Source organism: Harmonia axyridis, chromosome 4 (genome assembly GCF_914767665.1).
Source record: "Harmonia axyridis chromosome 4, icHarAxyr1.1, whole genome shotgun sequence".
Taxonomy (NCBI): domain Eukaryota; kingdom Metazoa; phylum Arthropoda; class Insecta; order Coleoptera; family Coccinellidae; genus Harmonia; species Harmonia axyridis.
Window position 1 is genome coordinate 44,942,811 of NC_059504.1, and position 13,038 is coordinate 44,955,848.

At 36.6% G+C, this 13,038-nt stretch overlaps 1 protein-coding gene across 1 annotated transcript; it reads left to right on the forward strand.

Moving 5' to 3' along the window:
• The first annotated feature begins 23 nt into the window (after nucleotides 1-23).
• LOC123677895 lies at nucleotides 24-12,194 on the forward strand. Its single transcript, XM_045614630.1, has 8 exons — nucleotides 24-166; nucleotides 296-2,991; nucleotides 3,057-3,209; nucleotides 4,040-4,272; nucleotides 5,304-5,839; nucleotides 7,683-7,918; nucleotides 9,217-9,496; nucleotides 11,677-12,194. The coding sequence occupies exons 2-8, from the start codon at nucleotides 350-352 to the stop codon at nucleotides 11,998-12,000; spliced, it is 4,404 nt and encodes a 1,467-aa protein (XP_045470586.1). The 5' UTR covers nucleotides 24-166; nucleotides 296-349; the 3' UTR covers nucleotides 12,001-12,194.
• The last annotated feature ends 844 nt before the right edge of the window (nucleotides 12,195-13,038 follow it).

The following is a 13,038-nucleotide window of genomic DNA, read 5'->3' on the forward strand; positions in this document are numbered from 1 at the left end:
AGTTTAAATTTAACTCTTTGAATCAAGCGATGAGACGAGCGCGCTTTCCACTCAGTCAGTCATATACGTAAAGTCCAGAAATATACTTTATAGTATCCTTAGACAAGCACAGTTTGGGTATAATGAAGTCTTCGAGTTTTATTCGATTATGGATCGTCCAAAATTGGTGAGTGGAACATTTGCAACATTAACGCTATTTATAACAAATTAACATTTCCTTACTTAACCTTTAAGTGTTCGTGTCAAACGCCTAAAATAAATCAACATCCTCACCTCGTTCAATTCGTTTTCGCAGAGTGGAACTTGCCAATTGACAAGGATGCATCTTGGGAGATGATCATCCCAAAATATGAACGATAAGGATTCCAGATCATCCCTAGAGAATGGCAAACAAAGTGTTGGCAACGATTCAAGACCCTCCAAGAGAAACAGTGGATTGTTTTCCTTTTTCAAGTGGCTCAAGCCTTCAGGGAGTGTCTCGCGCGAATCTTTAAATTCGGACAAAACGAACAATTCCAGCAGTTGTGAAAGTCTTAGTTCCGTGCAGAGTTCTGGTACTGTTGCGTCTTTTTCGTTCGTGGATCCTAGTGCGTATTCGAATAATTTAACGGGCAAAAATATCCCTCAATCCCCGGAGACGGACACGTATAAAGCGAGAATCAAACAAAGGGATCACAGGAGAGAAAAAGATAAAAACTTGACGCTGAGGAAAAAATACAATCTCTTCTTCAGCAGAGATACAATTCTGAAAAACATTTCGACGACTGATGAAAATACTAAAAGTTTACCACTAATGACGAAGCCTGCACTCAAGGAAGAATCTAAAGAGGAAGGATTTCACAGACGGACCAATAGTGACTCATCGAAGGTGAAAAAAGCTGGTGCCTATCTTCACGTTAAGGGAAAGAGGAAAGCACCTCAACCTCCTGGGAATTCTGATTATTCCACTGCTAGTTTGAGGAAGAGCAACAAACGATTGGCTCCACCACCCCCTGGGCCAAATTCAGAATCTCCAAAACTTGGATCAACCGTTTCGGAAACATCGATCGAAGATATAAGAACAACATGTGAAACTCAATCGCAAATAACCAAAACGGTAGAATATCAAACTAGAACATCTATATTCAATTTCAAAGAACTATCTTCTTATCAAGAATCGAAATCAGTTGTGTCAGAAAACAACCAGAATACAGCACTCGAGAAGAATAAAAACAAATTTCCTTCGTCAACTAGCAGTATTGTCGAATCACAAAGTAGCTTGGATATAATCTCCAATGATTCTCTAAAATTAGATCATGGTATCCTCAAACCTGTGAAGGACGAGGAGCAGAATATCTACTCCGAGTGTTCCCCATTTTCCTCGAAGGAACCTGCAGACGATTCCAAACCTTGGTACAAGAGACACGAATCAACAGCACATTTGAAAAGAGAATTTTTCAAAACTTCACACGATAGTAAGTATGAGCCCATAGAAGTTCTACCTGAAGTTTCCTTCAACCGAAATTCAACCATCGATTTATGCCCCAACAAACCGAAAGAAGTAGTTAAAAAAGAAGAAAAATTCGAGAAAAAGAAAGAAGATAAGAGAAAATCCGGAGTCTCACTCCTGGCAAATATAAGCGAATTGGATAGAGAAGCAGCTGAAATATTACAAAAGGAAAAAATGAATAACGTAGGTAATTTCCAAGAGATACCGGAGTTCATGAAACCAAAAGATGAAAATAAGTCGGATACCGACACCTGGGTTTCTCCAAAAAGAAGATCGGCAAGGGATTTGATAGCCAAATTCAACGCGATTACCAATGTGACGAAAGCCACTGTAAATACAGCCTTTTTTGGATCGACCCAGAAGAGGGATTACTTTGGAAAATCCTCATCGAAGGACGCAAAGAAAAAACAAGAAACCTTATTGGAATCTCATAAAAAACGATTGGAGATGATAGATAATAAAATCAATAGCGAAAAAAAGCCTACTATGGCTCCATTAATGAAATCTGAAAGTGCCAGTATTGTTAAGAAGCCTGACACTCCTAAGAGTGAAAGGAAAAGTTGGAACTGCCCGAAATGTTACGTGGAAAACGAATATTGGAGAATAATTTGTCATGTTTGCTCGGCCATCAAACCCTATTTTGATGATTTATCTGCCAGTCCAAATTTGAAGAAAAGCGATAAAAGTTTCCTCAACAAAGACGCTAATCAAAATCAGTATGAACGTATTCTGGAAAGATCGAAGACCCAAATAGGTTTTTCAGCTCTCAGCAGTTTGAATTCGAGCGCAAACAAGAAAAGTGAAATATACGGCAGTGGATCTAGTGAAAGTACTATTCGAATTCAGGACAAGAAGGAAGAAAGAGAAAAACTGAAGAAAATGCTGATTGAAATGAAGAACTCTCTACCAAAAAAGACTTACCAGAGTAAAGTATCAGGTAGACAGCAAATCATCACCGAAAAACCGGAATTAGAAGTGAAAAAAATTGAAACTAAAGAAGTTCCTCTCTACATCGAATCGTCCGATACTGATAACGAAGAAGTTGAAGACACTCCTTCTGAAACACCATCAGGAAGCATACAACAATATGAGAAGAAAGAAGATAATATCGAAGAAAAAGTTGCATCTATATTGATAGGCACCAAAGAAACCATTTACGAAAACATAAAAGTGAAGAGAACCTCCGATCCTAAACCCATAAAGGTTTCCTCTTCCGTTCAAACTACCTCAGTTATTTCAAAACCCCCAGAGCCATCCAAGAGAGTCAACATAACAACAATGGTGAAAAAAAAAAACAGCTTCGAGCCTATGAAAGTGGAAGATTTTGAAGATATTTACAGTGATAAAGATGGAAGTTCGGCTGCAAGGATTTACGCCAATTTGGCTCAGAATGATGAGCTGAGTTTATTCTTCAATATGCCGAAAAATCTCACCGAAATGAAGAACACTCTGAGCAAGATGAAGTTGCAGAATAAGAACAAGGATACTATTGAAATTAATAGGTGAGTACATAACTTCCACCGTATTTTTGATATTTCGGCAATTATTAAATGCTCATTTTCTTCAGGTTGTTGCGAAGGTTAGAAGTAGCAATTGCTAGAGGTGAGTTGACCCAAGCTGCTGATTTCGCCAAAGAATTGGCCCATCTCAGAGTCAACTGCTCTGTGATACGTCAAAAATCGAGTTCAGAAGAGAAGGAAATCAATAAAGATGGATTCAGGTGAGAAGAAAATGCTAAAATATTTGGATTTCAATATATTATCTTCATAAAAGATGTTGCTTGTTTCAAAACTACACTGCGCAAAAAAATTAACGCACATTATGGAAATCTCAAATTTATTCTACAACTGAAGGTGTTCTCAATGATAATTATTTTTATCAGAATACGGCATGCATATGTTATCCACTTTCAACATTTTTCTTCAATACAGATGTTTTTTCCCAGCAGGAATAAAAAAAGATGAGATTTGACCCAAGAGTAATGTGCCCAATGCCTTCCCAATGGATATGCTCTCTCGCAAAATCCAAACGCGCCCTTCGATGGGCTGGGGTAAGAGCTGGGCCTCTTGCCGCGACTCGAGGCCTTAAATCATATTTTCTGAGGCGATTTCTTATTGTCTGAGTGCTAATTTGCACCCCATGAGCTTGCTCAAGCTGATTTTGAAGGAGGCGAGCGGTTGCAAATCGTTGTCTCAACGAAGAAACTCTCAAGTAACGTTCTTGAATGGCAGTTGTTACCCGTGGTCTACCCTGTCCTGGTCTTCGGACATTCATACCTGTCTCCCTGAATCGCTGCAACATTCTGGACACACTTGTATGGGAAACTCCAAACCTTTCTGCAATTCTTGTGTATGCCCACCCTTCTTCTCGCAAAACTACCGCTTGGGCACATTCCTCTTGGGTCAAATTGAGTGTTTCGCGTTGCGTTAATTGCGTGTATTTGAGATCTCCTTGAAATCATATAATCCCAATGCCTTTCAAATTTCGCTTTCTCATAAATTCATAGTTTCTCCAAATTTCATACTTAGTTATTCATTGATTCAATTTCAGTGTTGATATGTACGTTGAGGATAAAGTTTCTCACAGAGGACCCTTCCCATTTCAAGTCAGAGCAGAACAAACAGTAGGAGAGTTGAAGAGACAAGTAGAGAAAGAATTTGAGATACCAATCAATGTGCAGAGATGGATATTGGGCAAGGAACTTGCAACAGACGATTCTGCTACCCTCAAAGACAACAATATAACCGATGGATGTCCAATATTCTTATATTTGGTTGCACCAGGTAACAATTGATTTCAACTAATTCCCGAATTTGCAATTGTGTATTTTATTATATTAGAAATATCAGGATTCGCTCCTTTTCATCCGGACAGCCTGTATACCTATATTATACTGGGTGGTTCAAAAGTCTGAAATAATCGGAATTCTGATGCTGGGGTCTTTGGTAATTTTTCTCGTTTAATCGATTGAGCTCATCTGATTTTGGGTGTAAAAGGACCTTTACACTAGGACATCAGTATCAGAATATGAATTTCCACAGTTAGAAATTGCGATTTTTCCTCATTTAAGTTTCTTTCGCGATAACACAGTATTAATTTTAGGTATAGAGTTTGCTTAAGTAACCCCCACTCTTTTTATAAGTAAAATCGACTGAAATAATGAAAATATAGGTTCTAATTTGAAAATATCGAGTTTTGATGAATTTGATTTGTCCAATTCATGATAAACACCCTGTACATTTTTGGATGAATTTAGACATTAAGACAAACCGCAAACAGTCTTACAATACTACGTATTCGCAGATCGAAAATGAAAAAGGTTTTTTTCGAAAAAAACTTTTTCTGCAGAAATATTCGAAAAATTGTTAGTCCTTGTCGCCATCATTTTTTTTTCATAAGAATCCCATTAACTCAAGAACTGTTGAGTTTTTTTCCAAGGTATTGCATATTGCTAAAATTGTCATCAAAAGAGCTATCTAATGATGCAATAATATACTGGGTGTGCTATTTGAAATGAGGAAGTTGTAGTGTGTTTCCATTGTAACCGGGAGTTGTAGAGATTTGAAAATATTTCAGGGAGAAAGATCATAGTCTCAAACCCCAACATGCAAATTTTCAGCTCAAAATTTTTAATTAGTTTTCCATAAACGTCCAATAAGCCATCGCGGTGAATCCACCCAATAAACATTAAATAATATCTAGCACTTCTTGAAAAATTTGTAGTATTTTCAAACATCCTAATAAGTTTGAAGAAAAAATTATTTACTTCCAAGTTCAATTATTATACCTACTAATAATATCATGTTTTCCATAGATTCAACTATAAATGAAAATCAAGAGAAGCTCCCGAAGAAAGTAGATGAGCCATCTTCTTCTTCACAAAATCTAAAAACTGAAACTCGTCCCCCTCCCAAAGAGGAAGAAAAACCCATAGAAAAGAAGAAAGACGAACCGGCTAGACTTTACCCAGAAATAAATGTATCCAAAACAGAAATATATTCGGAAAAATCTGGAGCTATACCAAAAACCAATGGACCGAAAATAATCAACGCAATTCCTAAGGCTGTCGAATCCATGCCACGAACTGAAGAAAAGACTTCTGATACTAGTCAAAATTTGGAAAAAACCAAGGTTGATAACAAACCGGAAAAACATAACTTCAACGAAGTTGTCACTCAAACGGTGACGACAGCCTTGTTTGCTCCCGATTTGGAAAAAGACAAGATCGAAGATTTTGAGGATTACGATGTCAAAACTCTGAAGCCAAATAAAGAGCTGAAAGAATGGGAATGCCATCTATGTACTTTGTTGAATCCTTTGAATAGTAACGTATGTGGAGTTTGTGCTACTGTGAGTATATCCTCCGATATTTTATTGGTATAGTACATTTATTTTAGCAATGGCATGAAGTCAGTGATCGAAGGAAAATGTCGTTAACAGACTGTCAAAAAAATTCTCTACTGCTTCCAAAAAGAACTTTGAGATTATATTCTCAAACACACATTGAATACAGGAAGATTAATTAAATTATGAATCGTTCAAATTTTTTTGAAATTGGTATTTTATACAGGGTGTTTCCCAACTGTGATGCAAAAGTTCAGGAGGTGATAGTACTCATCAAAATAATAAACAAAGTTCCTATAAACATATGTCCGAAAATGTTTTTTTTTTAGGGGTGGTTTTCTCAAACGAATTGAGAGATAAATAAAATTCCCTTATATTCTTTTTATATCCGACAAAAATTTCGAATGTCTAAATTCACCTTCCAAAGTAATAAATGAGGGACTCCTACGTTCCTCTAACTATTCAATGCCTTGTCGGAAGAAAGGTTCTTTGCTTTATAATATCAGAAGATATCCGGAAATGATCTTCCTAAATTAAGTTTGACTAATAAACAATCTTGTTAGAATAAGAAGCTGATCCTTAAGGATGTGATTTTTGAAGTGGACTTCTGAGGTATTGAAGCTTGAAAAAAAATTATCATTTATTAAAATATATTTTTTATTGGTTTTACTATTTCATTCAACCTTTTATTTTTTAATTCTGAAAATAGGGTTATTTCATAAATTCTTTGAGTAATTGCAATGATAGTTCACTAAAAGAATTACCTACAGCTTTTTTCAGACAGGAAGGTGTAGAACATTTGAGACCACTATCCATATTAATATAATACAAATTTAAATTGCAGTTGTGTCCTGTAGGTATAGTGATTATAAAGGGATAGAGCAGCTGCAATGAGAGCATCTCCCCCTTCACAGAACATGCTCTTCCCCTATCGCCGCTTTATTGTTTTCAACTATAAATCTTTTCTATTGTTCGATCTTCCCAAAAATCTAGGAATACCAGGTGATCAAAAAAGTTTCTCTAACATAGATTGCCATGTACATTTTTTTTAATTGTATTGATACCTAGGTAATTCTAATTCTGACAGTGGTGTTTACTTCTTATTCGCATTAAGAAATAGTTTAACACTGCCACGAAATACACTACCAAATAACCTTTTCTGATGGTTCATCAACTCGAGACGAAAAGTTGAAACTGTACATCAATTCTTATCAGTCTTGACATTGGTCTTCGCCAATTGACCCAACAGTACAGAAGATAGTATACGTACGAATATTTTATCAAAATTGGCCACTGAGATCTTGTGATTTAACACCTTTAGACTTTTTTCTTTGGGAAAACGTAAAATACGAGGTCTATGCCGATGCTTCACAATCGGTTTAAGACCTTAAAGATGGAATTCGAAAAGTTATCGAAGACATACAGCCATAAATGTGTGAATTGGTCATGAAAAATTTGATAAAAAAGGTATTTAATGGATTCAGTTCTTACTTGATGGAAATTCATATTGATTTGGTGAAAATAAATAGAAAAAGTAGAAAATAGAAAAAATCTGTGGAAATTAAAAAGTGCTTCTTTTTATTTTTACAAAAAAAAAAGATATCGTGCTGCAACCGTAGCTCTGGCGACCATTTGGCTAATATCGTTTTTCATCGTTAATGGCTTAACCTCCCTTTGCAATGAAATAAACACCCACTGATTTTTCAAAATATATTCTTTTGGAAACTTATTGGAAACTCCAATAGAATCCCAAAATTAGTTTTGTGAGCAGTGAAAGCATTGTTTTGACGACATTTTCGTTCGATAGCTAAAATAAATGAACTTTGTACATCTAGTATTTATTTTCCAGGTCCGTCAAATCCCCCCTGAAAAAGTAGAAAGGAAAAATTTAAACACAAAATCATCTGCATCTCAGGAAACTGGACAAAGTGGACAAACTTATCTGCAACTGATGAATTTGGACAATGAGGAGATTGTTCACAATACTGAAACCTTCGAGTGTGTAGTGTGCTTCAACGAAGTACCTCCAAAAGAGGGAGTGACGTTAAGAGAATGTCTGCACCAATTTTGTAAGGAGTGTGTGAGGTGAGAGAAGTTTTGCTACATTCTTATCAATTTTTGCGAAAATGTTTCTATAGGGTGTTTTTTTCGAGGTATATAACTTTAAATTGGCATAACTGTTCAACATGGCGAACGATTTAACAGCTGTCAAGCGATTTATTCTCAGGTTGGTTTGGCAATTCATCATGAATAGACTCACGCCTGAACAACGCTTGCAAATATTGCCATTTTATTTCGAAAATAATGGTTCTGTGCGGAATACGTATCGCGCACTACGTCCATTTTATTTTGTTTAGCGATGAAAAGCACTTCTGGTTGAATGGCTACGTCAACAAATAAAACTGCCGCATTTGGAGTGAAGCTAATCCTCAAGTGTATGTCGAAACACCGTTACATCCAGAAAAACTGACTGTTTGGTGCGCTTTATTTTTTTTAATAATAAAAATGGGCTGGTGGAATCATAAGTCCGTACTTCTTCAAAAACGATGATGGCCAGAACGTTACAGTCAATGGTGATCGGTATAGAGCCATGATTACTAACTTTTTCATTCCTGAATTGAACAACCATGATGTCCAGGAGCTGTGGTTCCAACAAGACGGCGCAACATTTCACACAGCTCGTGCCACAATCGATTTATTGAAAGACACGTTTGGTGACCCCTAATTTCACGTTTTGGAGCTGTGAATTGGCCTCCAAGATCTTGTGATTTAACACCGCTAGACTACTTTCTGTGGGGCTATGTAAAGTCATTGGTCTATGCGGATAAGTCACAAACCCTTGACCATTTGGAAGACAACATGCGCCTTGTTATTGCCGATATACGGCCACAAATGTTGGAAAAAGTCATCGAAAATTGGACGTCCAGATTGGACTACATCCGAACCAGCCGTGGCGGTCATATGTCAGAAATCATATTTAAAATGTAATGCGACAAGATTATTTTGCGGATAAATAAAATTCATGTCAATCGAATAATCCATCGTTGTTTTATTGCAATTATAGTACGGACCAATGATTCAACCAGCCCATAAAGCGCACCAAACAGTCAGTTTTTCTGGATGTAACGGTGTTTCGACATACACTTGAGAATTAGCTTCACTCCAAAGGCGTGAGTCTATTCATGATGAATTGCCAAACCAAACTGAGAATAAATCACTTGACAGCTGTTAAATCGGTCGCCATTTTAAACAGTAATGCCAACTAAAAGTTATATACCTCGAAAAAAAAAACGCCCGTTAGAAAACAGTTAATAGTGCATGTAATCAGATTTTTTTTACACAAACTAATACCTTTTTTACTAATAAAAATTAAACTTTTTTAGGCACACAGTGGAATTCAGTGAAGAAGCGGAAATCAGGTGCCCATATAGGGATAATCAATACTCCTGCAATATAGCTCTTCAAGATAGAGAAATAAAAGCCTTGGTATCTAAAACTGTATACGATCAACATTTGGCTAAGTCAGTGGCACAGGCGGAAAATAAAATAGACAAATCGTTCCATTGTAAAACGCCGGACTGTAGAGGTTGGTGCATTTTCGAAGATAATGTCAACGACTTCAGGTGTCCTGTGTGCAGAAAAGTCAACTGTTTGACATGCCAGGTAGGTTTAATGAAAATACAAATAGTCTTTTTATGACCATTTCGGACATCTAAATCAGGGTCCCATCCATCATTTATTGTGTATCCTAAATACTTATAGAGGTGTACTCTCTCGATGGATTCAGTTCCTAATTGCAGATTGATATTTTGGATATTACTCTTGCTAATCACCATAAATTTGGTTTTCCTTCTGTTGATCTTAAGTCCAAAATGGTAACTTATTGTAGTTATTCTATTGAGCATCATGTGTAAGTCTTCAATACTATCCGCAAGCAAGACTATCATTTGCAAAACGTAGATTACTGATTGGTACCCTATTAATTTTGATGCCTTTATTATGTTCCTCCAGTGCCTCCACAAATATTTCCTCAGAGTACAAATTGAACAGCAGTGATGAAAGGATGCAACTCTGTCTAACTCCCCTAGCGATTGCTGGGTCCTGACCCAGACCCGTTATGTCTCCATGCTTAATGTTTGCTGTTTGATTCCAGTAAAGATTTCTTATAATCTGAATGTCTTCAGTATCAATTCCTGAACGTTGTAATAGTTCTACAAGTTTGTCGTGTTTGACGGTGTCAAACGCTATCTCATAATCGATGAAGCAGGCATTGACATCTTTTTAATGATCAAGACATTTTTGGACCAAGACCTGCTTCGCGAAGAGGAGCTCCCTCGTTCCATACCCACATCTGAATTCGAAATGTGTGTTACCTAGACGTTGCTCCAATTTTGTTCTTATTCTAGCATGAATATTTCTCAAGAAAACCTTTAATTCAAAATGAAACATTTTATTACAAAACCCTGAATTTTGGAGTGTACATCAAGTACTTTAAGGGTCTATTTTATTTTTCGTTCTTCGTGAATGTCACAAACGTTACATAATGCCCTAAGTGGTAGTATACCTCATAATATATGCTTGCCTGCCTTCAGACAGAATACACTTTTTCAATTAAAAAATTATCTACATGCAGTTCGACGAAGCCTTCTTAAACTCCGGATCTTTCACCCACTGACTTCCTTGAGTAAAGTAAAAGTATCTGATCCTCTGTATTAGGTAGAAAGAATTCTTATGATGACATTATTCCAAAAAAATCACCTCAAGGTTGCAAAAAAACCCAATTTTTTTAATAGGAAGTGATGTGTATCTGCGATGTTTAGAGAACAGAGAAAAATTCTCAACCATTCAAAAAATGTTGGGAGCTGTTGCTCAAGTGTTTTTTCGGATGTTATCATAGGAATTCTTTCTCCGTAATACAGAACTTGAAAATTATTTTTTGATTCTTCAAAACTCTTATGATCTCGAGTTTGGGCGTTTCATCTGTCTGTTCAACATCAAGGGAAAGTTTTTTGGAACAAACTCAATATGGAAATTTGTCCCCCTTAAAACAGAAGTTGACATATTTTTTTTTTAATCTTCGAATATTCTTCGTTTCCAATTTCTGGGGAGGGGTCAAATTCTTGTTGGGACAATCTACAGGGTGGCCATTTGAAAACGAAACAGACGAGATTACAGACGAAATAAAGTTTTTCGATAGAAATGCTCGGACAGGTCGATTTCTGTTTCGAGGAGGACAACTTAAGATGTAGGTTACGGACGCATAGCGCATCAACCCTTGCTGCTACAACCCCCACCCCCAATTTTTGAATAGGGAAGATGGGGTGAGTGATACCTCAATTTAAAGGTATTTTTATACTGATTTCAGCACAGTAATTGTTTTTTCATTTTATGCATTAGTTCTCGAAATATTCATGCGTTAGTTAGTTAGGAAGGAAGCCACAGTCATGGTTGTTTTGAAGCTCAAAATGTCGATTACTACAAGTGCCATGAAAACACCACTTCATTTTCAAATACTTAGTTAAGAATATTTCGAGAACTATTGCATAAAATGAAAAAACAATTACTGTGCTGAAATCAGTATAAAAATAACTTTCAAATGAGGTATCACTCACCCCATCTTCCCTATTCAAAATTTGGGGGTGAGGGTTGTAGCAGCAAGGGTTGAAGCGCTATGCGTCCGTAACCTACATCTTAAGTTGTCCTCCTCGAAACAGAAATCGACCTGTCCGAGCATTTCTATCGAAAAACTTTATTTCGTCTGTAATATCGTCTGTTTCGTTTTCAAATGGCCACCCTGTATATAAGTATTCAACTCTTAATCATGCACTCTTAATTTTCCTCAGGCAATCCATATGGGTTTGAATTGCAAACAGTACCAACAGCGTATGACTGAAGAGTCGGAGAGTGACGAAAATGCCAAGCAGACCAGGGAAATGCTAGACAAAATGGTGAAAAACGGTGAGGCCTTAAAATGCCCAACGTGCAACGTAATAATGATGAAGAAATGGGGCTGTGATTGGTTGAGATGTTCCATGTGCAAGACTGAAATCTGCTGGGTCACCAGAGGCCCCAGATGGGGACCTGGTGGAAAGGGTGATACCTCAGGAGGCTGCCAGTGTGGTGTGAACGGTGTCAAATGCCATCCGAAATGCAATTATTGCCATTGAAGGACATATTCAAATATTTTCACATTTTCGAAATGAGTACTTATTACACTGGACAAAAAGTAACCATGCTGACATTCAAAAATTTTCATTTTGCCCAGAGCCGTATCTAGGTACTATTGCGCCTGTGGCAATATCTTAGACAGCGCCCCCCATTTTCGAAGATTTTTTTTCATCGATTATATTTTCTTATAGTATTTTTTTTGTTCATAACTCAAGTCATATATTTTGTGATTATTTTATGCTTAGTACGCAAATAATAGGGAAGGCTAGCAATATTTTCAATGTTTCCAGCAAGGGCGTAGAAATGGGTGGTAATTATCACCCCCCCAATATTTCCAAAATATAAAATTTCAGAATTCTCGCAAAGACGAAAAACGAAAATTTTTCCATAAAAAGAACCAATAATCCTTTTACTTTCCTATGAATTCGACACGGAGTACAAAATCGGACCCTTTTACGGTTTATGAGTTTTTTATCACTTTCAAGATGAGTACTTTTACTGCACTACGAGCACATCTATGTCCGAGGTTCATTATTTTCCTTTATCTATCCGCTTTGTAGGTGTCGCCCCTTATTTGCCATCTGTAATTTTTGCATTCGTAATCGGTATGCACTTGCTCGTTGTTTTCGGTTTTTCGTTTCATTCTCGTCACAAAATTTCAATACTGTAGTTATCAAAGTACTGAACTGAGTAATTCGCATCGAAAAACTGTCTGGGCCGTGTTATACCATTTATTGTGATTCATTCAAATTGCATAGATCTTCCGATTTAAAGTTTTCATCTTGTGATATGCTTATTTTGTATGCAAATTTACAGGGTGATATTTTTTCTGGAAGGGTACCTGCTTCTTTCCACCAGAACTATTTTTTGGTGAAGCACTGGTTCTATGAAAAAATGTGAAAAGAAACTCTGGTCTAGTACAACACTTTTTGGTTTGTTGTAGTTTTGTCGTATCTGCTATCGATTTCGAAAAAAAATTCAAACAGCTCTCTGGTAATCCTCAGGAAAATCCAAATTATTATAAAAATCCAGTTAGT